Below are 27,043 nucleotides of genomic sequence, written 5' to 3' on the forward strand. Positions count from 1 at the left end.
CCATGCAAGACGTGCAGAACATCAACAACACCTGCTTCAAGCTCAACTCTCTGCAGCTCAACGCTCTGCTGAGCAACTACCACTGCGCTCCCGACGAACCCTACATTCCTCCTGTAAGTGAACGTCTCATTTGGGCTGTAGTCCTGCTCGGATGACTCGTGTGCTTTTGAGATAAATAGAAACAGGTGTGCTGCGCTCTCACAGTAGCTCTGCTCATTTCCTTCAACCTCAGAGTTTCTCATAAAATTACCTTTTTGTTTGATTGAAATATCACACTCATGTCACACTCGTACTCTAAAAGGTAATATGACACTCGTACTGTAAAATGTGCTGTAATTGATTTTAGTCATTCTGGAACTTCTCCCAGACCAAATTAAACGCACTGTATTTTTTGATTTTTAGATTTTAAACGCAAAGATACACATCGTTGAATAGCGGGGAACAGCAGCTCGTCAAGTTTCGCTAGAGTTCTTATGTAACATCATGATCATTGACCCCTTCATGCCAACAGGAGCTGATCGATCATGTGGTGGCTGTGGCTGAGAACACGGCAGACGAGCTGGCCCGAAGCGATGGGCGGGAAGTACAGCTGGAAGAGGACCCGGACCTCCAGCTGCCCTTCCTCCTGCCTGAGGACGGCTACTCCTGCGACGTGGTGCGGAACATTCCCAACGGATTCCAAGAGTTCCTAGATCCGCTTTGCCAGAGAGGTACAGATGATGCACTGACTGCTGTGACTCTAAATGAGTTTCAGAGTGTTTGATGTCAGTTGTGTTGTGCACAGTTAGTATCAGGTGATGGTGAATCAGAGGTTGTGGCGGTTATTTGTTTAAGGCTGACGCAGTGTCAGTGGAATGTGGTTTGTTGAGGTCCTGTAGAAAAGTCTGTTTGCTGCCATTCCTGTCAGTATCTGTTTTTTCTAGAGAGTGCGTGTGTGTTTTTACAGGTGTCTGACGGAGACAGTGAGAGACCGGTGGATTTCAAGTTTTACATTTGGTGGATATGTTCTGATCCGCTTGTTCTCCTGCAGGTTTCTGTAGATTGACGCCTCATCCACGCTCTCCGGGAACTTGGACCATCTATTTCGAAGGAGCCGATTGCGACAGTCATTTCTCAGCTGACACTTCAGAAATGGTAAGTTATAATGCCATTTGGATGAATGGATAGATAGATAGATAGATAGATAGATAGATAGATAGATAGATAGATAGATAGATAGATAGATAGATAGATAGATGGATGGAGAGATGGATAGAGAGATGGATAGAGAGATGGATAGAGAGATGGATAGATGGATGGATAGAGAGATGGATAGAGAGATGGATAGAGAGACAGATTGATAGAGAGACAGATTGATAGAGAGATGGATAGATAGAGAGATGGATAGAGAGACGGATTGATAGAGAGATGGATTGATAGAGAGATGGATAGATAGAGAGATGGATAGAGAGATGGATAGAGAGACAGATTGATAGAGAGATGGATAGATGGATAGATAGAGAGATGGATAGAGAGATGGATAGAGAGATGGATAGAGAGACAGATTGATAGAGAGACAGATTGATAGAGAGATGGATAGATAGAGAGATGGATAGAGAGACGGATTGATAGAGAGATGGATTGATAGAGAGATGGATAGATAGAGAGATGGATAGAGAGATGGATAGAGAGACAGATTGATAGAGAGATGGATAGATGGATAGATAGAGAGATGGATAGAGAGATGGATAGAGAGATGGATAGAGAGACAGATTGATTGAGAGATGGATAGATGGATAGATAGAGAGATGGATAGAGAGATGGATAGAGAGATGGATAGAGAGATGGATAGAGAGATGGATAGAGAGATGGATAGATGGATAGATAGAGAGATGGATAGATGGATAGATAGAGAGATGGATAGATGGATAGATAGAGAGATGGATAGATGGATAGATAGAGAGATGGATAGATAGAGAGATGGATAGATAGAGAGATGGATAGAGAGAGATGGATAGAGAGATGGATAGAGAGATGGATAGAGAGATGGATAGAGAGAGATGGATAGAGAGATGGATAGATAGAGATGGATAGAGAGATGGATAGAGAGATGGATAGAGAGATGGATAGAGAGATGGATAGAGAGAGATGGATAGAGAGAGATGGATAGAGAGATGGATAGATAGAGATGGATAGAGTGATGGATAGAGAGAGATGGATAGAGAGATGGATAGATAGAGATGGATAGAGAGATGGATAGATAGAGATGGATAGAGAGATGGATAGAGAGATGGATAGATGGATAGATAGAGAGATAGAGAGATGGATAGATGGATAGATAGAGAGATGGATAGAGAGAGATGGATAGAGAGACGGATTGATAGAGAGATGGATTGATAGAGAGATGGATAGAGAGAGATGGATAGAGAGACAGATAGATAGAGAGATGGATAGAGAGATGGATAGAGACACAGATTGATAGAGAGATGGATTGATAGAGAGATGGATAGAGAGACAGATTGATAGAGAGATGGATAGAGAGACAGATTGATAGAGAGATGGATAGAGAGACAGATTGATAGAGAGATGGATAGAGAGACAGATTGATAGAGAGATGGATAGATAGAGAGATGGATGTAATTTTTTTTATTACATATCATAATGTCATCATTATTATTAACTTTTTTTTTTACATAATGTTGGTCCGCCCCACAGCCGACGGAGCTGGAGCTCGTTTAAATACCACACAGAAATCTTATGAACACAGCTTGATTGTGTGCCAGACCAACACACACAAACACACACACACACTCCCACACCCCGTTCTTACAGCCGTCCCAGGACCACCGCTTACCGTAAAGCTCACACATTGTACATGTGAAATAAAAATCTACTGGTGTTATTGTGCATGATTCAGCACCCATTATTTTAAAGATAAAAGATTGTTTATAATCATGACATTATCATGGCCCAGACAAAATGTTCACCAATAGCGAAATATGTATTCAGACTCTGTTTTAGGCGACTATTGTAGCTGATAGCTTATATCTGGCTTTCAGACTCCTGCCCATAGTTTGTTTGTTTATATATTTACAGTATCCTTTTCAAGATAAGTCCACATTATTATTATTATAATTAAAAATAATATTACCTTGCTTTTTCATTTTTCCCACATTGTATGTTCTTTCATTATAGAAGTAAAATGACTTAGAAATACACTTCTTTTCGAGGCATTTTGAAAACATGCTGTCCCAGAAAATCTCTTTGAAGAGAGCATGCTTTAGCAAAGCTATTTGCCCTCTTGCCTTTTGCATGCAGGGATTTTTCTTTCCTTTTTTACCCAACCAATTAAACCAATTCTCCCCCACCCCACAAGCTGTTCTCAAAAATCTGGATGGGCAACATGGCTGAAGTTCCCTATTCAATGAATGCGTGCCATGTGCAGCATTTCTGCAGTGGGGCTCGCTAAAGGAGAGTCAGCGTTCCTCTGTGGGAATCTGCTCTCTCTCTCCCAGGCTTGTGCGTATGCGAGCCCGCTGAGGCCTGATGCACTCTGGAGCCGACGCATGTGGCTTTCATTCTTGACTCGTCTCCAGAGCCCGCCGTTTCGCTCTGCGGTCGGCTGTGCACTGAGAACCAGCAGTGGCAGAACCTCCCTAATTCCTCCTCCTCATCTCAGCTCAGTTTGCTCTAGGAACAGACGCAGCTCCCAGAAGCAGTTTGGACCTAAAGCTGAAGATACAGTACTTTTCACAAGTTAACTCACCTGTCTTCTCTCTCCACAGCCAATGCGGAAGGAACCGGAAATTGTGACTGTGACTTTGAAGAAACACAATGGGATGGGCCTCAGTATTGTGGCAGCCAAGGTCAGAGACAATATTTCTTTTTCTTTTTGGGGGTAATGATAATATTGACCCACTTTCAATTTCTGTGCGCTTCTTGCAGGGGTCTGAGCGCTGTAGCAGTCCTTGAGGAGGGCATTTGGTTTTGGCATAGATCTCGATAAAATACCACTTTGATGCAGTTCAAGTGAACAGTTTTAACTCCGAGTTTCTGATGAACCATTTTGGTTCCTGATCTTGTTTAGCTGCTATAACCATGTTGGTATCTGCTGTTGGTAGCTGCTATAATCTGAGTGGGCAGTAATGGTATGGCATAGTTTACCAAGCTCAGGTCATAACAGACATCCAAACAGGCTTGTGCTTTTGAGAGGATACACTTGGTTTGTTTCAGTCACAAACTGGTCTGTGTGCTTATGAAACATTCAAATTTAAAAAGTCGTCACAAGCAAATCATTGCTGTTTCCGTGTCGAACAGAGCGCTGTTGTAGTCGGCTGTTTTCAGCAGAAGGAAATGCCTTTTGGGTCTTCACACCTTTCACAAAATGCAATCGTTTATGTTAGAGTTTGTGGCACAGTTAAAGTGCTAAAATATTCGGCATAGAAAGATTAGTTTCGATGTCAACATTGCATGTTAGGGTTTTGTTTATACTCTAAACACTCTCTTACTAGTAATGGCTGATATATGCAGTTAGAAAATGAACCAGTTACTGCGCAAGTAAACATTCTGTTTCAGATTTGTATTTTTCTCGGTGGGTTTAATGGAACAGACGGTTGCAGTTCAGTGGTTCACCAGTTTGGTGGACAGAAGAACCTTTTTCCCACTAGATGTGCGTCAGGTTCAGGGGAGGTGTAGAGGCTGGAGAAGGGGGCTCTCAGGAACTGTTTATTTTCATAGCAAAACCTTCCCTTTACTGCGTCTATTTTCATCTCTTAGTGTCTCTGAGGACGCATGAGGTTTGGTAGAGGTAGAGTGGAGGAAAAGAAGGGAGGGAAGGAGTGAAAAATGGGAGGAGAAGGAAAGGAGGAGTCAATAATAAGGGGTGTACGGCACGCTCAGGGACAAAGGGGAGGATCTAAAGAGGAGAGACGGTTTGTCCTGATGTGAAGCTAGCCGGGACACAGCTGGAAGCAGCGCCAACTTCACCTAACTGTTAGTGAGTTGTGGGAGTTTCTCTTGGATGTGGTATTTCCTACTCTGGCTTCAGATATTTGCATATGTTTTTAACATGTAGCCCAGGGGTCGCTCCTCAGTAGTTCTGCCTGCTTTGAAAGAGTTTGATCAGTTTTCCTGGACTGCTGTTAGTTGATTCCTCAGTTTAGTCTCGACTCCGAAGAGGAGCGCAGGACCATGTGGTTCTCTGTGGTCGGGAGGAAGGAGCCGGTAAGAAACCACTTGACATGGAGCGTGTGTCTTTTTCTTTTTATGTGGGAGAGTAAGCAAGTAAACGCTAAGAGATTAATAGTGTGCTAAAAAGACATCACAGTGAATTTAGTTTGTTTATAGTTGCCGACAGGGTGGAATGTAACATTAACCAAGATTAATAAATGCTTTAAAAATAGTTTTTTAGCTATTTGCTAATGTCATTGTATAGCACCTTATTATAAAACTTTAAAGCTATCAGATTATTGTAAAATTGAGATCTGTTGATGACTTGAATCAGTTATATAAATGCGTGACATTTGGGGCGACTGTTATCAAGTGTAAGAAAGCAATGTTTTGCCAATGTAAACAGAGTCATGCGACCGGACTGCACAAACATGCACATGAACGTTGTACAGGTGGCACATTTTCTCTTTTGGCTCTCTCCACATATTTAAAGTTTAGTTGCAAAAGCACACGTAAGCATGAATTTACAGATAAGGTGTAGCAAAACGCATATCTCAATTTCATTCTGTGGTCATTTGAGATAACTTTGTACTGTACGGTACATTTTCTACTTTAGATGTGTGTGGTTGTGCATCCAGCGGTATCTTGTAATCAGGGTCACAGGGATAATGTTTGCAAGCTCTGAACTTTGAGTTCCCCATCATGTATCCCGGTATTAGTGACTCATCATCAGTCCGGTGGGGTTGGTCCAGCTGGATGGCCACGTTACCGTCACAGGCCTCGGTTTACTTAGGCTGCAGATGTTTGTGCGATAACAGCTCTTCTGGGATGGTGTTGAGTTTCAGGGGAAAGAACAAGGGAAATCCTGACCACCGTACTTTACACTGTTGAGGGCCTACTTGACATTTTTCTCACTTTCACATGATTTCTGCTTCAGCGCCAAAATAAGTTATTGCTACAAGATTCAAAGCCGGAATCAGCCTTCTGTGTTATTGCAGAACCCAACTTCTCAAAGCAAAAATAATTGTTTTGTTTGTTTGTATACTTGATTGTAGCACATTAGCTCACTTACTACTTTCTCAGTGGGCTTCTCGATCTCATGTATGACAACAATGGAAGGATGTGTGACTCCATACCTGACATTTTCCCACTTACCCATAAATTCTGCCTCAGCACCAAAATAAGTTTTTGCCACAAGAATCAAAGCCTCCAGGATAGTTTTTTCTGTTTTATTGCAGAACCCAACTTCTAAAAGTGAAACGCAATTTTGTTTGTTTACTTGATTTGTAGCACAATAGCTCTCTGACTTCCTTCTTTGTGGGCTTCTTGATCTCATGTATGACAACAATAGAAGGATGTGTGACTCCCGTACGCGAGCCTGGATTTCCTGAGGACTCTGAGAGTGGAGAACAGAATGTGAGCCCAAACGTTCAGTTTTCTCGAACGTTATGTCTCCTAATCTTTTACTAATCTGAACTGATATGAAGTGAAACTATGATGTGACTACCCACTCTGGAAATGTAGCAAAATTACACTTTGTTTTGGATCCCAGATTCATGAAAACATGACCATGAAAACACTCTTTGACTATTTCTTCTAGGATTTAAGGTTTAAAGGATTTCTAAGATTTAGGATCGTGTGCACTTTCTAGTGGCTAGGGGTGGGATCTTTTGAAAGGTGTGTGTGTGTGTGTGTGCAGACCACACCTCAAGAACTAGTTTGCTGAAGTCCTTGGGCAAAATAAAACCTAAAACCTTAAAACTGTCAGTTTGCGTTCATCGAGATGATCACGTTTGTGACATTTAGTGCTTTGACAGAGAAAGCAGAAGGAAAGAGTAGAGAATTGTGTCCCATAAAAGTTTACAGATGTGTTGGAACTATTTTAGTACATTGGAGGACTAAAACCAAGTTGTTAGTTAGTAAAACTTCAGGACATTCTTATGTTTGAAGAAAAGGATGTCAAGCTTGCACGTAAAAAAACCGAACCCTCTATTAAGCTATGACTCATGTCTTGGACATAATTCTGTCCCTTTACAGCAAAATATTCAGAGGAGAGATGTTTCCTTTGTGTCCAAAAACAGAGCTGTCTTCTAAACACACCAGAGGACTATGAAGGAAGACAGACTTCTTTGTTTGGTCTTTCTTAACTGAAGCAAGTAGCCCAAGAGTCTGCAGATCATTAGAGCCACTCAGACGTGATGAAGACCGTCGGCTGAAAGCAGCTCATTATTGAAAGCCTCTTGAGTTAGTCATGATATTGTGCACCCCCCATTAGCCGACAGCCTCAGCGCTCCATCTGCCTGCCATCCGTCTAGACGTGACTATGAGGACCGGCTACGTTCAGGAGAGAACTACTGTCCCGGCTGCTTCCCCCAGAGTGTTGTGTTTGCTGTGGGTGATTAATTGGGGCAGGAAATGATGGTGACGGGTCAAGTTTCAGTGAATAGAGTTATTTTCTGTTGTTCTAGTGCACCTTGGACTCCGCCATCTCTGTCAGAGGACAGGCACTGCCGTGACTCCCTGGGGCTGTTAACAAATTACACTCGCCCATTTATGTCTCCACGTGCAGCTCCCTGAGGATCTCGATTTGCCAATCACATCCACAACCGTAAACCTTGAACCGGAAGCTGTGTGTTAGAGGTACGGTGGCTAGATAGTACGCCGGGGGGGGGGCATGAGTACTGAAGTTCAGTTCTACTTCTGTTATGTATTTGCAAAGGCAGGTTTGGGAAGCTTTTCCGTAGACAGGAAGCGTCAGGGTGGGACCAAGAAGCTGTAGACTGTGTTTGCTTTCTGCATGGGGTTTAGGACCATCAAAGGAAGCTGGAATTCTGTGGTTTGAGCATTTGCTTCAAGTCCTGTTATCAGGGAACACCTTCAGACTTCAACACTTTCCTGTTAATGTCTGCACTGCAGATGCAAGCGTAATTTTCCATGCCGACTACGCCAGACGGCCGGTTGCGGGTAGATAAGTGCTTGAACAGTCTATTTGTGGTATATCGTTGTGTGTGTGAAGTTCGTGTTGCCAATGCTGGGTCCCAAGCAAACAGACTCAGTTCATCCCCAAGTTTACTGACCTTTACCATCTGACACACTTAAAAACAAATGACCTGCTGCTGTGAATAACAGTTTCTGTTTTAGCACTAAAATATTCTTCACAACATGAGATCATGCTCTTATTTAGATATGCTGAGATGTCTACTAGCTGCACAGACATTATCATTTTCTTTGAGCTGAAATATGAGCACATAAACAACCACGCCTAGAATATAATCCCACACCACACGCTCGACAACATACACACTCATGCAAGGGTGTTGAACTCACACATGAGGCGTGGATCTGTGTTGCTGTGAGTAACAGCTGACCTCTTAATTCTGATCGGACAGTGATCAAAAGTTAATTAAATATGATCAATCTATTGTTCTCTCTGTTTGGCGTTTGTTTGTCATTCTTTGTACCTATCTATCATTCTATTATCCTGTCATGCTATCGAGTCCTATACACCTTCAGATATACACCTTATAAGGCCTATAAACCTCAGCATTCAAAGCTATTTGAATTTCAGTTCATTTCTACTTCCTTTCATTAAATTAAATTAACCTTACTGAGAAAGTGCCCATAAAATACATCTTATGCTAGCGCCACCTTGCGACAACACTGAGAAATGTTTTGTTATGAATTAACATGTTAAATTAGGTTTTGTACTTGCACTCTGCTAATGACTTTGTTTGTTGTCACGAGAGCAAAACTGCGGACGAGATCTCAGTAAATTTGTTGACAATAGTCTCCATAAAAACATTTCGAACACGCTCTTCTGTTGCTGAGGTTTACGGTCTAGAATAACAGAGCCCCATCCGAAGTTGAATTGACTTGTTTTAGCCTTCTATCACACAGTAATGAACTCTGTGCCAGTCTCTCCTCACCCCACTTGTTTTAAAAACAGTAGCTATTAGTTCTCTTGTTAACATGCATCTGTTTTTTATCAGTGGCTTTTATAGGCCGTGCTCCATTTCATGTTCTGCGTGCCAGGTTTCCAGCTTTGATCAAAGCAAGTTTCCTAAAGGAAAGGTCAGTTTCTCTCCCGCTGGGCCGCACGAGACTCCTGGAAACGCAAGCTTCGGGCTTCTCATGTGTCTCTCACCGCAGGATCCCTCTTTAATGTGGAGAGACTGCTTTTTCAACGGTTGTTTCTCATCGCAGCGTAATGCGTACTTTCACAGTCTGACATTATCTCTCTCAGGACTCAGACAAGTTGAGACCTTACGGCAGATCAGATGCACAACATTGGCATATCTGCATTTCAGCTTTCCTGCTTGATGATAATATGCACACGGTTTCTAATGTGTTGCAGGATTTGATGCCCCTTGGGAAACAGCAAATGCAGAATTTCTGTTTAATTGTTGCGTTATCATTAAATTGCCTCCTTAGCGTTCTTTGCCTCCTAGCAATATAGTTTGCTAATTTGTTGGCCTAATCATTAGGATGTTGTAGCTTGTGTATACTACAGTTTCAAGTAGTTTTCCAACACTTGGTTTGTATTCCCACTGATGCTTTGGAAAAACCCCATCCTGTTGTTGTGTGTCCTCCCTATGAGGAGGAGCCATTGTCCAGGACACACACACACACACACACACACACAGGAACGACGTTACTTCTGCTATACTACGGCAGAGCACATAGCGGTAGGTTGTGTTTATTCATCTTCACCATAAGATGATTTATGACATCTAATTGCGTATTTTTTCCATTACTGTTTCCATCATTTCATCTCTTGATCTCACAGCTGACCGGTTTTGCAGCTATTTTGATGGTGATATTGGCAGTGTTATTTTATTAAAATCGAGATACTATTATTTTTATTTGTATTTGTCTGCTTTAATCTTTATCTTTTTTATTAGTTTTTTAGTGAGTTTTAATTTATTTTTATTTCTGTTTTTTAATACATCAATTTAAACTAAATTAAAATTAAATATAATGTTCCCTTGGCAACTAGCTGACATAAAATAAGTTTTTTTTTTTATATATTGTTTCAGTTGATATTTATTTTATTTCAATTAATGAAATTAATACATTTATCATAAATGTATATAGAATAAATTTGTATTAAGTTTTAGTTCTATTATTATAATCCCTCATTTCTGTGTGGCTATTTTATTTTCCTCATGTGATTTACATGCAAATTACTCATCAATCTGTATTCGATTACCCATTCTTGATTTAATGCAGGAGATTTTTCTGTGGATGTTTGTGGTTTTTTACTTTTTTCAGACTACAAAAAATAATTTCATTGTTAAAATTCTCTTTGGCCGAGTGCTGTATAACTGACACGACCTTAATATTTTTTTGGGCCTGTTAGCAGACAGTGCACGTTGATTGATATTTGTGGTTAAGTCATGAATGTTGGGTGATGTTTGTGTGGTGTTCATGTTCCGGGTGTTGAACTGTTGGGTGGTTATGCCAGTGTAATGTGAGTGGGTTATGGGGGTCTGTGGCTAACATTGGCTTTATTTCAGAGGGCAGAATAAAAGACGCTGCTGTTTCCCAGGCAGATTTTGTTACTGGGTTTCCCGATCGTTTGCTTCGTTTAGGTTTTTAGTGCTTATGAGTAATGTGGTGCACATACCATTCTAATCAACGAGAACCAAAACCTCTAAAAATGAGGAAACCAATCTTGTACGGTTGTAGATTTGAAGGAAGTATTTCATATTTATCTTATGAAACTATTTGAAGATATCTTTCAGTTTTAGCACCTAGTAGCTGTAGCTTCACCAGTTTGGACCCAATACACATCTCACTCCATTAGACCGTCACACCAGGCCCCGGTTAAGTGTTCTTGCATAAGGTAGATTGTGATTTAATGTGACATTTGTGGGGTCTGAATCTTTTCACAGAGGCTAAATGTAGACGTTGCATTCATAACTCGTGGCGGTCCTGTATTGATCAGCATGGTTTTACATATATAGTGCTGAAACCATGGAGAGAAACTGAGCCAGTGTGGAGGGAATGTTGTAGACTTGGGTGGTGTGGCGTTTATGAGCATGAAAGCATCTTTTGGAGTATGGCATGGACATCGGAGGAGCTCCGGCCCTGGAGTTTAGATGTAAATATTGAACTTTTGAAAGAGTTCATATCAAAGAAATTATGTTGATTTTTTTTTTTTTTTAATTAAAGGAACCGTTCTTTCCTTTTGCCAGTTAACAGAAGCAGCCCAGCTATTCTAGCACAATGTTTAACCTGCAATTTATTCCTATGATGTCAACGCTGAATTTTCAGCATCATTACTCCAGACCTCAGTGTCACATGATCCTTCTGAAACCATTCTAATATGCTGATTTGCTGCTCAAGAATCATTTAATGTTGAAAACAGTTGTGCTGCGTAATATTCTTGTGGACAGTTTGCTGTGATCAAACTTTGCTGCTATTAGTCTGTCCGGTGGGTTTCTGTATGAGAAAACAGCTGAGATAGCTAGGAATTTAATACAGACATCTTATTTTTATAGTTACATTCTAGCATGATCTCCCTAAAAGAGAACCGCTGGCAGGAACCAGGGGATTTTGGGTACTTGCTCAAATAGCAAATCCAGCCATCAGAAAAAACAAACAAAAATGTTGCTAACTTTAAACCGCAGTCCTTAAGCAAACCCCTTTAAAGCTCGTATCACTGGTGCTCTGTCATCTTAAAGCCTTGAACAGACCATCTAACTCCAGTTATGGAGCATTACGTGATAGAAATGTTATGACTGAGTGTTAAAGCTTGTGTGGTGTTACCATTTCAAGACTACAGGAAGTGCTTCAATGAATGCAATGTTTTATCCTGAAGTTAATTTCTAGGTTTTATTTTGAGCATTATTTCTGTAGCATGCATTGGCATTTAGGGTCGAGCTGATATCTCAATGGTTGCACAGTCCAGCAGCCAGATGGCCCCTGTCAGATGATGACCTCTGACCCCTGTCAGATGATGACCTCTGACCCCGGATATTCGGTGAAGTACTCAGAGAGGGTTAAACATGGCCAGATCTGGTCTGAATTAATGAATGAGTTTATTTATGTGAATGTCTTCACTGCTGGCTCCAGATTTATAGTCTTTCATGAATGAACGCTTGGTTTCTTCGTCTAGCGTTTTCCACAGCGGAACTACTGGAGCCTGTTAAGGACATTTACATCTTTCTCATAGTGCTAATACAAAGCTTTGCTCTTTGTTTTGTGTTTTTTAGGGTGCCGGGCAAGACAAACTTGGTATTTACATCAAGTCTGTTGTCAAAGGTGGTGCGGCAGACATTGTGAGTTTATTTAGATTTTTATATTTGAATGTTCTTTATATGCTAAAGCAGATGCTGTGACCTCATTTCTTCACAGTCCTCATTTCATTGCTAGTGTTATGTTTCGCAATTAGTGTCATTAATATTACACTACTATTATAATTAATGACACTTTTAAGTATTAAACTGTAAAATCAGCATAAATCAAACTTTGCTCGACTGTCTTGTCCGATGTTCTTCCTCAGGATGGGCGTCTGACGGCCGGAGATCAGTTGCTCAGCGTGGATGGACGAAGTCTGGTCGGTCTCTCTCAGGAGAGGTAATTCTGGAGCTTCAGACCATTAATAATGATGTCTGTAGAATGGGATTTAAAGAATTTGAAATGGACTTACAGGTAAAGCATGTAATATCCGGCTACATCGGAGAAGATGAGCTTCTCAGTGAAATAAACAGGAGGATTGCATGCTAAAACCATTTTATTACATCACAAGCAAGGACTGTGTCTTTATACTAGGGTTGGGCGGTATTACGGTAATATCGTATACCGCGGGGTCTTAAAATAGCAACGGTATCAGTTTCAATACCGTCATTACCGGCACTTATATATAATATATAAATATAATTTATTCAATGCCTAAAAATGCTTATGTAGTTGTCATCAAGTGACAGTGTGGAGGAGAAAGAGAGAGAGAGAGAGAAGGGAGAGGCGGTAAATACTGACGAGGCAATTTGTAATGTTGCAATAAAAAAGGTGACCGCGAGAGATGGAAACACCTCTAACCTAATGTGGCATCTCCGAAACAACCACCCACTCAGTGCTTCGAGGATGCATTAAGCCCCGAGTTCATTGAATAAGCGCATTAGTTTATATTTGTTAAAATATGATAATGTTTTTCTTTACGTTGATAATGAAAACTGAAGAGCACGAGTAAGATGGGATGCATCGGGAGTCACACATTGACCACTTAATTAAGTTTCATTTTGTAAAAGGCCTTTCTTTAAAGTGAATTTCGTTTTGTATAAATTGTATCTTAATTTAATCATTTTTATCAACCAATAATAAATAAGAATAAAATATAGCAGACAACATAATCATGACATGATTGTGCGCTGGCGAGCGGAGTCACTTGCATTGAAATCTCATCATAAATTAAGCGAAACTCAGTGTATGTCTCACAGACATGACAGATAGGCCTGTATCTAAATAAAGCTTGAAATTTCATTAAACGAAACAATTCAAAACGAAAAGAAATAGGCCACTCGCTGATTATTTAATCCATGATGTGCATTTCTCTCTATGCGCGTTCATACGGTAAATGGCGATCATCAAATTCATTAAACGAAACTATTCAAAACGAAAAGAAATAGGCTAGCCTACTCTCTGATTATTTAATCCATGATGTGCATTTCTCTCTATCCTTCACTATGGAGATGGCGATTCGTCAATTTCTTTAAACGAAACAATTCAAAAGGAAAAGAAATATAGGCAGCATACTCTCGGATTAATCCATGATGTGCATTTCTCTCTATAGGCGCGTTCACTACGGAGATATCAATCATCAATTTCTTAAAACTAAACAATTCAAAACGAAAAGAAAAAGGCTAGCCTATACCTTCTGATTATGTAATCCATGATTTGCATTTCTCTCTATATATGCGCGTTCACTAGGAGATGGCGATCGTCAACTTAATCTTTGCAGCACTGACAGAAAAGTTGTATTAATAAAAATCAATGCACGCGTGTCACCGGATTTACAAATGCACTTCTTTCTTGTTGCTTGTTAATTTAATTTAAATGAATTAATAAAATGAATACAATTGTCATGATTAAAATAATTAAATATTATTAATTGTCCCATTTTTGCTCATTTATAAATAGTATTTATATCTACACTCTTCAGCACCTGGGTTAAAAAATTATTTGGCGCCACCATATTATAACGGCCCACGTATTAAAAATAGTCGAGTCTAAATAGGGCTACGGCTCATATTACATTTAACAGACACAACGTGCACGGGTTGGCCTTGATTTTTTTTTTTTTTTTTTGCCCGATCTGGTAGGCTATTCATTTTCTGAACGGTGTAGACACAAGCCAACAGTTTGGTGACGCTGTCTGGGCCTTATGTCATAATTTTTAATTAGTCACGGTAATACCGTATACCCCGGTAAAATAGGGAGGAGGTTTGACGGTATCAAAATTTGGATACCGCCCAAGCCTACTTTATACACACAATTAAGTGACGTAAGAATAATATATGATGTCTCGTGTTTTTAGAGCAACTGATGGGGTGCTCAGGCCAAAATGCCCCTGAAATTTAACAGTTCAACTTGGTCGTATGTTTTTTTTGTTGATTTAACGTTATCTGAAAGAGGAAAGTCTCATTATTAGGATGATTTAATGACTTTGCATGAAGAATGATATTTGTATGTGTTTACACAAATATGCACTCATTAAAATAAAAAGAGAATGGGCCTTAATGAGAAGTTAGGGTTAGTTAGTTTCTCATGTAATTATACTGGATTTAACTTGAACTTAGTTCAACATTTAGAGCCATTAAGTTTTGCAGGACAAAGCACCTTTTGTGTTTGCAAAGTCAAAATGGCATAATTTTCAGTTTTTGTCCAAAAAATTGCGTTTGTGTATTGCATGTAGTTTTGAAATGCGGTGGAATTGATGAAACTCTTAAATCTGCGGATTGGAGTTAAATGAGAAGCATATGGCTCAAAACAGTTGTGAATGGACACAACTTGAGTTGCCTTTGGTATTCGTTCCAGTGTCCATCTCTTTCAGGCATTTGCTTACAGTAGCCGACGGCAAATCCAAACACGTTCTGAGAGATTAGTGCCTTGAAATAAGCTCTCATGAGATTGTGGGAATGCACATGAATGCTTTGCTCATGAAATTCACATAGTCTGCTGTTTTATGTGTTTTGCTCATAAGATGTCTCTGTCTTGTAGGGCGGCGGAATTGATGACAAGAACCGGCTCGGTTGTGACGCTTGAGGTGGCCAAACAGGGAGCCATTTACCACGGGCTGGCCACGCTCCTCAGCCAGCCGTCCCCCATGATGCCCCGCGGTAAGCACACAAGTGCGGCGGGATTATTTATTTAAAGAGGACCTATTGTGCATTTTTACATTTTCAACTTTCTTTAATGTGTAATGTTGATTTTTGAGTATGAAAAGGTCTGCAATGTTTCAAAGTCCACTCTACAGGGAGTAATTCTCTACATCAGTAAGCGCTGCTTCTGCACTCCCTGAAACACCTCGTTTTTAGTGAGTTTTCTTTTAGGAACTTGCACGTGACAGTATTCCTCATTTAAATAATTCCCGCCCAAAGGCATGTGCAGTTATGGGAAGGGGCGTGACGATTCATAGAGACCGGTGTTAAACCGAGTAACAGACTGGGAAGAGAGGTGCTGCAACAGTGTCAAATATGAAAGAAATTAAATAAATGTACCATTCAAGCATGAAAACCTATTCTAGTAGACAAACAAACTTTTACAATAGCATAATATGGCCTCTTTAAAGCTTGTGTGTGGGAGCTTCAGTACCCTACTTAAAAATATCAGCGGCTGCCGCCCAGCGCGCATGTGACTAATTCCTTAAAGAGGTGGAAATGTGGTGGATCTGGCGCCCGCAGCGTTCCCAGTCACACACAAAATGGTTCAAGTGATGCATTAAATCTAAATGCTTTCGACACATGTCTGGGAGTGTTTCTGATTTGGTGTGTTGTGGGTGAATCCCCGTTACAGAGAGATGGGCACATTCTCAGTGCTGAGTTTTGTCTCATTCAAGCATCTCTTTCGTCTCTGCAGCATCAGACCGTGGACGCGGAGACAAGGGAAAGCTAAGACCAAAGAGTGAGGGCTTTGAGCTCTACAACAACTCTGTGCAGAATGGCTCTCCTGAGAGCCCCCAGGGCACGTGGGACACCTATCCTGAACCAAAGAAGGAGGACCGGTTGTTGAAGAATCGTGCAGACCACCGCTCCAGCCCAAATGTGGCTAGTAAGTGTGCCACTTCAAAGACTTGTCATGTGCGCTTATTTTAAGTGTTGGCATTATATTTATGTCTACTTTTTACCTTCTGAAGACCAGGCTCAGAGTCCAGGTGGGAAGCCCGTTTACCCAGGAGCCCCAGGAAAGATCACGTCGGTCTCCACGGGAAACCTCTGTCCTGATGTGAGTAGACGCATCATCGGCACCTCTGAGATGAATGTTGCACGTGTGTGCCGGAGCTCTCTGTCCCCAGCGAATCCAGTGTTTGCAACGCATTCCTGGACCAATGAGACTTATGATGTGGTTCTTCTTAGTGAATCAAAAACGTACAGCATGTCCAGTGAAGTTTAACCGATCCACAAACAACTGACTCTTATGAACTGGTTATTTTTTTAGCGAATCAAAAAAAAAAAATACACGAGGACGTGAAAAAGTAAAGTCTAATTGATTCTCAAACAAATGAATATAATGAACTGGTTCTTTTTTTGTAAATTCAGAAACATACAGCATGATCAGTGTAGTTTAACCAATTCCTGTTATGGAAGCAAATGTCTGTTATGAGCTGCTTTGTGAATCAAACACATACACATTAAAGAATCATTAAGAGTCAATATTAAATTCCATACAATTCATATCCCTAGTAAGTCATTTACTAACTTACTAAGTAAAAGTGGCTACTTCAGTCACATTAAAGCTGTTTAAAGGGACAATAACAGCAACTTACTTTTTATATCTGAATCAAAAACTATTAACAATAGCAGTGTTTGACTAAAAAGTTTACTACAAAGATTATGTAAATTTGCTACACTGGACATCTGGCGACATTTTGGACCAACCTGAAAATCAATCCTAGAGTTTTGTCACACTACACAGTTAATTGGAAAAATGACTAGATAAACTAAACTAGTATGTTTGCAGCTGAGCTAATGACATGCCACTAAAATATGTATTTAAGTTGGCAGTGCCACCTCTTTTAGACAGTTACTCCCTTATATCCAGAAGTACATCAGAATAGTTCATGTGTTGTAATGCGGGTGTGTCGTTTTCATGTGACGTCTCTGGTTTGAATTGATTAACCAGAAACTCTCAAATCCAAACACACACCAGAATATATTTTCTGTCTCTGAAACCACAGGCTAATAGAAACATGATTCATGGATGATTGTTGTGTTGCTCTTGTAATTAATCCTAATCATGTCTGTAACCACCATCTGATTGGCTCTCACACTAGTTTCCAATTTAGATGAATTATAACCAATAATGCTGCACTTAAAAGTGATGTAAAGGAGGTTTACAGTATCACACCTCAGTCTAATCTGTCCTTCCCCTGTATGTCCAACAGGAGGAGCCCTCTCCACCCCGTCCAGAGGCGTATCCGATCCCCACTCAGACATACCCAAGGGAGTATTTCACCTTCCCAGCCTCGAGATCCCAGGACAGGATGGGCCAGCCCTGGCAGAACAGTGACCCGGAGCCTCTTCCCCCGATGGAGAACCACTCTAACAACAGCATGGCGATGCAGGTTAGCCTTTTTAGGAAGAGAATGCATGCGTGGTGTCCTGGTGACAGTAATATCACGTCACTGGCACTGTACATTAGATATAACTATTTGTATGGGAGCTACTATTATTTCAGTCCATTTATGCTTTTATTTTGGTAGTTTTATTTTGCATATTTTTTTATTGTTATAATGCACATTACCATTTAAAAGTTTGACTTCACTAAGAATTTTTTTTAAAGAAATTAGTACTTTTATTCAGCAATAATTGATCAAAACTGAGTGTAAAGTCATTTATATATTCTAAAAAAAAAGTTTTCTAATAATTTTTTAAAAAAATTCTATTCAAGATAGAATCATGAAAAAAAAAAAAGTCTAATCACAGCAAATTGTCCATAACAACTGTTTTCAACATTGATAATAAGACATGTTTTTCTGAAGGATCGTGTGACACTGAAGACTGGAGTAATGATCCTGAAACTTCAGCTTAGGAATAAATTACATTTTAAAATTTTACAACAGAAAATCTTTTTGTCTTTTTACCTTTTATCTTTCTTTATCAAATAAATGCTGCTTTGCTGAGCATAAGAGACTTCTTTAAAAACATTTAAAAATCAAATCACAAGCTTTTGAATGGTAGTGTACAGTATCTCTTACATTATCAGTTATTTCTGAAAATTTAATTTAATGTTTTTAATATTTAATTTAATTTACATACATTTAAATTTTATATGCATTGTCTTACAAATTAAATAAATGTAATTACTTTACCAAGGACTTAATAATTTAAACTGTACCTGTTTAATATGTGGTTTTCACACAAATTTGCCTGTTTTTTGTTTTGTTATTTCCCCCGCAGAGATTCAAAAATCTTTTTAAAACATATTAAATATCATACTTAATTATTTTGTAATTTGTTGTTTGGTTTGGTTGAGCTTATCCATCAAATAAAAGTTCATATGTAATTCCTGTCTAGTCACAATTTACATTTGTCTGCAACATCTGTGACATTTTCACACAAAAATAAGACCTGAATCTCACTGCTGTGTGTCCTGCTAGCGGGTGGCGCGCTCTCAGGAGGAGCTGTGTGACGTCCCGGGCGGGTACCCAGGTGAACGTCTGCGTCAGGAAGACCTGATGCTCCTGCAGCAGCGCGAGGCTGAGTACCAGCGGGCCGGAGGAGAGCACTGGAACCAGCAGGTGTCGTCATCGGTGGAGTCCAGCACCTCCAGCCAAGAACACCTCAACTTCTCCTCTTCCTCTGGCTCCAGGACCCAGGGCAACCACAAGAGCGGCCCTGGCCGCTGGAAAACCCCAATAGTTCCCAATTCCGGCCCGGTGGGCGTCTCCCAACCCTCCCGTTCTGACCTCCCCCCCCCGCCTCCTCCTCCACCCCCACACTACGACTATGAGCCGCAGCCGGACATGCCGCTTCCTCCGCCACCGGCTGTGTCTCAGCAACAGGCGCTGGCCGCGGCCGATCGCAAGAAACGCGAAGAGCAACAGCGCTGGTATGAGAAGGAAAAGGCCCGGCTCGAAGAGGAGCGAGAGAGGAAGAGAAGAGACCAGGAGAGGAAGTTGGTACAGATCCGCAACCCTGCCGTCCCTGGCCCTGCCATGCACAACAACCAGCACGGCCCGCCGCCACCCGCCCCTCAGCACCAGCAGATGCCCCATCCACAGCCACCCATGCCAGTGCAGGTGCCCCACCCGTACCTCCCCCCGGCCCAGCCGCCACAGCCGACCCGGCCCGATAAACTGTCCAGCCTTCCTCGCCAGCCGCCACAGGACACGGTGATCCGGGACCTCCTGCCTCAGCAGCAGCCGCGCACCATCGAGAGGCGCGACCTGCAATACATCACCATCAGCAAAGAGGAGCTGTCCGCCAGCGACAGCCTGTCGCCCGACCCCTGGAAGAGGGACGCCCGCGAGAAGCTGGAGAAACAGCAGCAGCTGCACATCGTGGACCTCCTGGACAAGGAGATCCAGGAGCTTCAGGCCAAGCCGGAGCGCACCGCCGAGGAGAGCGACCGCATGCGCAAACTCATGCTGGAGTGGCAGTTCCAGAAGAGACTGCAGGAGTCCCAGCAGAACGAGGAGGACGAGGAGGAGGAGGATGACGAAGATGTGGACACCACGCTGATAATGCAGAGACTGGAGGCGGAGAAGAGAGCACGGGTGAGCAGACGCAGGGAAACTGATATCTGGAGTTTGCTATGTGGATATTAATGGTTAAAGTCAACATGAAATCAAAACTGACCTCGTTTTCTTTCTTAATGCGCATTCCTGGTCTTATTGTGAACGAATTATCAGGGCTTTAAAGTCTTTGTAATCTTCCATCAAAATCTTATAACATTTGGGCAGGGAAAATAATATTAGCCAACCTAGTGGACCTACAATCAGTGCACACGTCGTCACTTCACATTAAGCTAGAGGAAAACGTATTTTAATGTTTAAACAATTGCAATCAATTCTCGACATTTTTTGTATTTATTTTTTATTTCAATAATGTTGGAAATTCATCGCATCACAAAAGTAAAATAGGTTGTGATGCTTTTCATGTTGACTTTAAGTACTTAAAATGTTATTATATCTTGATAAATGGTTTAGTGATGTGCGTTTTCCTCACGCTTGTATAGAGCATTAACATTGTTTTTCAGCTGCTTTGGAGCGACTGCGAGTCAGGAAATTTTAAAAAGAGCTAGTTCTGCTCGAGTACACTTGCTCATGTGTTTCTCCCATTGCTGATCAGATTGAATCGTCTACGGTAGTTGCAAACCTCTGCAGTGTTTGAGTTGAGTGCCGGTCTCCGTATAGACTCTTGCGTTACGCTTGAAACAGAAGCAGGACGGACTAGAGATGGACTCGCTAATCACTAACCTGCGAATCCGGGCGTGAATGGGCTTTTGTATTTTATTTTTAGCCTCGGCTGTTATAATTAATGTTTTGCCATGTGCTCCTGCAACATGCCTATGTCATTGCTTTCCCATGCTGCACTGCTGACGGGGGGGCACTGATGCCCAGATCAGCACATCTCTCCTGATCTCATCTGTCATTTACAATCAGATATTCATCTAACTTCTACAAACAGATCAGTAGCGGAACCATTTCTGACCTCTAGCTACTGGCTAACCAACCATTTAGGATCAGAATCAATATCATTTGAAATGTGCTAACAACAATTTCGAGCAAGACATGAACATTTATTATTTAAATGCAAGGACTTTTCAGGCACATATTAATCCTCGTCTCTGACCGGGGTGGACAATCAAAACCATTGATTCTGTTAGTAACTCGGGCTGGGTGATACAATCAATAAAAGTAATTCAATATTAAATCTATCCATCTGTGTATATATTTATATATTTAATATTTTATTATTTTTATGCACCAAAATAATTACACATAAAAATAATCAGCAATATATATCTATTTTCTAAATTTACCCATTAATATATTATTTATTTATACTATATTTACATTTTGTTTTAAATGTTTTTTTTAAATATATACTGTATATACATATATATTTTTTTATTTTATTTTTTTTAGATGACTAAGAAATCATATATGCAAATCATTTAAAATGAATCGATTTGCCATTAAGATATTTCGTAACCGTTGGGATATATATTGGCTAAATAAAACTAATTGGCAACTTCGATTTTAGTTATCCATAAAATTAGCGAATGTATAGTAAATATTAGATATACATCGCCCAGCCCTATGAGTAACTAATGGCTTAATCTGGTGTCGAAACTTTTGAGTTCAGTTCAATTGAATTCAGGCTCTTGACTTCCTGCTGGGCTGGTTTGTGTTATTTCCAAATGCGTTTTAGTGCTTTCCAAGTGTCTGAGACATTCAGTGCTAGCACAAACTTCAGCCCTGAAGTCCACAAGCGTAGCATAGTGTGCACACTGCTAAAGCTAACGCTGATATCGCTCCATCTCTGAGGAGTCGGCAGGTCGAGCCGTCTAAGGGAAGCTCAACACAATCCTGTGTGTTTGAAGGAAACTGTTGCCAGTGCTTCAGTGGGGGGGACGTGGAATGATGGGTAAATTCCTCACCAGCTCACGTGTGTGTGGAGAGACGTGGAGCGCTGCCGCTAATCAGACCCAAACTGCCCTGGAATGTTCCTGGCAGCACATCACTACGTCCCGACCCACTGCGCCAATGCTTTTTTTGTTTTGTTTTTTACTTTTATCTTCTCTAAAACCCCTCCCTTTCTTTATTTCTTCTCTCTCCCGCCCCTTTGGTTGCTCTGTATGTTTTTGTTTCTCTTGCAGCAGACTGCTGTTCCAGCAATCTCTGTACTAGACTTGGTATGTTCTTCACGCTCTTTACTTGTCTTCCTGTTTCGGCTCCACCTGTGTCTCCTCTCGTTCACTTCCTCCCTCCCTTCATTCGGCCGTGGGGCTCCTTTACACGTGGGTGTTATTTTGAGAGAGATGTACCACTTTTTCAAGCGGGGGACACCATCATGGGACTCATCTCTGGATGTTCATTGTGCTTCACTGGAAAACTGCTGCTTTGCAACGAGATCTAAAAATGAGCCGAGTGAATCCGAAAGGAAAGACATCATAGGAAATACAATTTTTTTAAAGCAAAAGTTAGTCATTTCTAAGCCAGTGTCACCTACAAGTATTGTAGTTATTATATTCAAAACTAGTTTTCGTCTTCCATTGGTTGGGGAAACGGTCTCGTCTCCAAACTCACTCCAGATCAACATACGAATGCTTAATGTTGATTCATAAAATGATGCAAATAATTATTAATCAAATTATTTACATATTAAGATAATTAAAATCATTTTCACCCTGTATTTGTTTTCTTAAAAAAATTAAGAATTGTTAATAATTAAAATAATTAAAATATTTGACTGATCCCACGTTTTCTTAAAGCAAGGCACTTAAAGTAGAAGTTAATGAGGCCATGTTTTGAAGACTTTAAAAGCAGAAATATTAAGCTTATAATTTTATAAAAAGCACTTACGATAATTCTTGTTAAAACTTGTGCATTATTTGAGCTGTAAAAGTGGTTCTTCATTTTATCGTCATTTTAAGGTTTATGTCAACAAAATTGGATATGACTTAATATAAACGGTTTTTTTTACGTTGTTGTGTCTGTACTGTTGGAACTGTGGGTATTTTGACGCTCCATTCACTTCCATTGTAAGTGCTTCACTGTAACACTGGGGCTTTTTGTTTTGTTTTTTTAAGAAAAAGAGGGAGAAGTTCTGAATTTACAGTATGCCACACATGCTGTCGATTGAGTTTATGCTGTATTAAATATTCCTCTAGCTAAAAAAATCACACACTTCAGCTTTAAATGTGCTCAGGATAGCATCCGTATGTCTGGAAGTGTGCGCAAGGCTTAGACATGAACATTTGCATCTAGAAAACCACAAAGAAAGCTTTGAAAGTGCTTTTTCCTTCTCGGAGAACATGATGAAGCTCTGCTGGTTCCGGCAGCCGTTGGGTCATCATGAGGGCTGGGTTGGTGCATGTTGTCTCTCCGGCCCTGAGCTTGCCTGCATGTGGGCTTCATCTCCACTCCACTCATCACTGCTGTACTCATGTGTCTGTATCGACCCTGGCGCTTCGCCGCTCCTTTATTCTGCGTTTCTCCATGGTTTGTGGTGCTGGGTTACTTCTTCCCCATCCTGACTACTGGACATGTCTCTGTTTATGTCCTCTTCCTTCTGATTTCCGATGGAAACGCTGTATGGCCATGATTTGTATTTCCCTACCTGTTGTAGATGGCGTTGTGTATGTTTTGTGTATGACGTTTGATCAAGGTGTTTGGATTATCTTTCGAATGATTTTCTGTAGATGTGAAGAAGCGTTGTTGTCAGTAAGTTGTTGTGCATGCAGCGGTGTATGTGCATGTCTTTCTCTTTTAATGTGTGATTGTGTTTGATGCACGATACCTCTCGTCACAGTGATCACATCAACACCTTTACTTTTAGACAAATCACCACAGCAGGCTAGTCTATAAATGAGCTATAATAAATAAAACAATTACACATTTTAGACTGTTAAAACTTTAAAAATATATATTTTTAAATGTAGTATTTGGTTTAATGTTATGTGTAAATATAGGTTTAAATAGAAGTTCAAATGTTTGGGCTCAGTGAGATTTTTTTGAAAGAAGTCTCTTACTGCATGTTTACCAAGTCTGCATTTATTTGATCAATACAGTAAAATCAGTGATTCTGTGAAATATTATTACCATTTAAAATACATATTTTGTATTTTGTATTTTAAAATGTATTCCTATGATGGCAAAGCTGAATTATTTACTCCAGACTAATACGAATATGCTGATTTGTATTTTAGAAACATTTCTTATTATTATCAAAGTTGAACACAGTTGTGCTCACAAACTGAGATACATTTTTTCAGAATACTTTAATGAATAGGTAAAAAATGTAAAAAAATTACAGTATATGAAAATAGAAAACTTTTGAAGCATTATAAATGCTAATTTTCAAAAGTATAAATTAGGAAAAAAATCTTATAGACCCCAAACTTTTGAACGGTAGTGAACGTTTGTTAAAATCACAAAATCAACCAACAAAACTAGTTTTAACTAATAAAGCCAGTTTTTCTAGATTATATATCAGTAGTTTTAGCATTAAATTGACATGAAATTTACTTCTTAACCAATAAAACAGGCGCAAGCACCAATTTTTTCTAGATTTCTAGGTTGTCATCAGTTTAATTTAGGAACAATTTGGGTTAGGTTTACGTCAATCATTTAGGTTTAAAATGGCAAATGCAGTCAGTCTCTGTGGTCCAGTGTTTTTCCTCTTAGCCTGATTATGTGTTGTGCACTCAGCTGCAGGACGAGGAGCGACGACGGAAACAGCAGTTGGAGGAAATCCGCAAGCGTGAAGCAGAAGAACGAGCCAAACAGGAGGAGGAGAGGCGCTGGAGAGAGGAGGAGAGAGCCAGGCGAGAGACTGAGGAGAAGGTATTGAGATCGAAACGGACCAGCGACAACTAGGAACTTTATATATGTAGTTAAATGCATTTATTTAAGATGTTTCTAACGTGAAAAATAGACAGAAAATGCAGCATGCTTATGTTAAGTTTTTTGTGTAATGTGCAATTGCAGGCATGTTTTAGCTCACTTCCTGTGGAATGCAGATTATCTTTGTCTTTTTCTCCTCAAACACAGTCACGACTACAGCCGATAGATCTCAATGTCTCAGACCTGTAATCTTGCTATTATTAGTCAGGGTAATTATAGTGAGATGTTCTCTGCACCTTTATCAATCAGTCTTTTGACATATTTATCTGAAGGAGACATGTGATCAGCCATGTTTATTTCTGCTAATGCAAAGCTTTTCAAGGTTTTCGCCTGATTTCCATTTGGATGTTTCCTCACGATCTTGTAAGTGGGAGTGATTAGAGAAAGCAGCTGATGTTTAATACGTCAGGCTGTGCAATATCACAGCCCCTTGTATAATGTAAAATAATGTGTATCTATGTGTGTGTGTATACTATACATGCTGATAATAATAAGGTTTACTGTAGTCCTGGAGTTAGTAATGAACCGTTAACTGATAAAGGCTAAATTGAGTTTGTTTAACTCCCATGTGTTACACTTCTGGAATGCCTCAGCGGGTCGTTGACTTACCAGTGGTCTGAATTTACATTCTCCATCTAAAATGTGAGCAGTTTCGTCCCACTGTGTGACCATCCAGTTTTATTTGCGCCTGTGTGCGTCATTTTCAGACCACTGGTAATTTTAGAGGCCAGTTGTGATGTCCAACTGCATGTCTTCACAACATCTCCACTCCTGTGTTTGTGACGTATCCCCATCCCCTTCAAAGAAACGCATGAGAATCACATGTCAGATCTTTGCACAACAATCCAGCATTTTGTTGGGCGGCCATTGCCATTCCATACAACATTGCTTGGAAGTGCTGTTGGAAATGGGCCCACCTTGGTTTTCATGGAGGCCGTCCCAGATTGAACTAGCTGGTGTGTTTTGCCTCATAAGAGACATTCCCACCTCATACTAACCCAGAGGATCCATGCACAGAGACCAGAGCAGTCTGGGTGTTTTTCTCCAGAGTTAAACCGCCAAATGCCAGCCAGACATGGAGCTTGTAACAGGATCATATGCTCCAGTCTTTCCATTACAGTTAGAACCAGACGCATCTGTCAGCTGTAGTGACGTGTTCCTCTTTGGTGCCCTCTGGTGTGCTTACAATCAGTTGCAAGTCTTGTACAATGTCTTCACTGCAAGCAAGCAACACAATGCAACTAAACTAAACTAGATTGTGTTTATACAGTTAGCAGTTTTGAGAAAGATTAAGGGGCTGTTTTCATGACACCATTTTCAACTAAAAACGGAAAACTTTTTATACGATAACGGTGTTTTTGGGGCCTAAAAACGCAAACTTTTGACAGTTTTTGAAAACAATACCGTTATTGTCTCCATGTAAAGTACACAAATGTGAATCTGTGAAAAGGTGATGGCATGCACATGCGTATCACGTGTTTAGTCTATAGGCAGGCGAGTGCTCTGTTAAAGTCACCAACTACTGGCCTGGCATGTATAATACAGCGTTTTTAGTCGTTTTTGCAGATCCGTGTGAATGGGGATCCTTTTGATAACGTTGTCATCTGTACATAGAAAAAACCTTTCCATTTTTAGTACAACGTTGTCATGTAAACGCACCCTTAAGTGAAATCTTCTGTGATTGGTCCCTTTTCATGTCAATCAGTCTGACATTTCCTGTTTAAATGGGTGGTTCTTGGCCAGATTAAGCTGCAACGTGCACTGACCTTTCAAAACTACGTGCATTACAAATAACAAGGCTCTCTTTGCAACAAGCGACAATGCAAGCTAGCAGTATTGTTGCTTTATGTCTAGTTTGTGCCTTTGCTTGCTTGCTTGCAGTGTAGACTGTTTGTTAAAGCCACCAAACATGCAGGAGTTAGGGTTAGGGTTAGGGTTCACTCAGAAACGCATTACATCACATCAGCAAACACATTTCCTCTTCTACAATGTAGCTTTACTACATTGGTGCATCCATTAGCCAGAGTGCCGTTAGCTTTGACCCAGGCCTCGCCGCTGCCCCTGGTGGTCATTGTGAGCGGAGCAGGCTAGCAAAGGCAG

General features: G+C 40.5%; 1 protein-coding gene across 38 annotated transcripts in view; it reads left to right on the forward strand.

The window, feature by feature from the left end:
- afdna (afadin, adherens junction formation factor a) overlaps nucleotides 1–27,043 on the forward strand; it is a 121,742-nt gene that overhangs the window by 85,584 nt on the left and 9,115 nt on the right. For 29 of the 38 annotated variants that reach the window (XM_077221285.1, XM_077221274.1, XM_077221286.1 and 26 more), the window contains 12 exons: nucleotides 1–113; nucleotides 512–710; nucleotides 1,031–1,134; nucleotides 3,765–3,845; nucleotides 12,366–12,431; nucleotides 12,656–12,729; nucleotides 15,370–15,488; nucleotides 16,228–16,419; nucleotides 16,505–16,593; nucleotides 17,753–17,932; nucleotides 18,968–20,086; nucleotides 24,749–24,883. The exon at nucleotides 1–113 is cut by the window's left edge and continues 31 nt beyond it. In XM_077221285.1, coding sequence (XP_077077400.1) covers nucleotides 1–113; nucleotides 512–710; nucleotides 1,031–1,134; nucleotides 3,765–3,845; nucleotides 12,366–12,431; nucleotides 12,656–12,729; nucleotides 15,370–15,488; nucleotides 16,228–16,419; nucleotides 16,505–16,593; nucleotides 17,753–17,932; nucleotides 18,968–20,086; nucleotides 24,749–24,883 — 2,471 coding nt within the window. Of the gene's footprint in view, nucleotides 114–511; nucleotides 711–1,030; nucleotides 1,135–3,764; nucleotides 3,846–12,365; nucleotides 12,432–12,655; nucleotides 12,730–15,369; nucleotides 15,489–16,227; nucleotides 16,420–16,504; nucleotides 16,594–17,752; nucleotides 17,933–18,967; nucleotides 20,087–22,194; nucleotides 22,231–24,748; nucleotides 24,884–27,043 lie in introns of all 38 variants that reach the window. The other 9 variants (XM_077221270.1, XM_077221272.1, XM_077221266.1 and 6 more) reach the window with 1 other exon arrangement.

This window comes from Siphateles boraxobius, unplaced genomic scaffold (genome assembly GCF_051911475.1).
Source record: "Siphateles boraxobius isolate OS27281-9 unplaced genomic scaffold, OSU_SipBor_1 80, whole genome shotgun sequence".
NCBI lineage: Eukaryota > Metazoa > Chordata > Actinopteri > Cypriniformes > Leuciscidae > Siphateles > Siphateles boraxobius.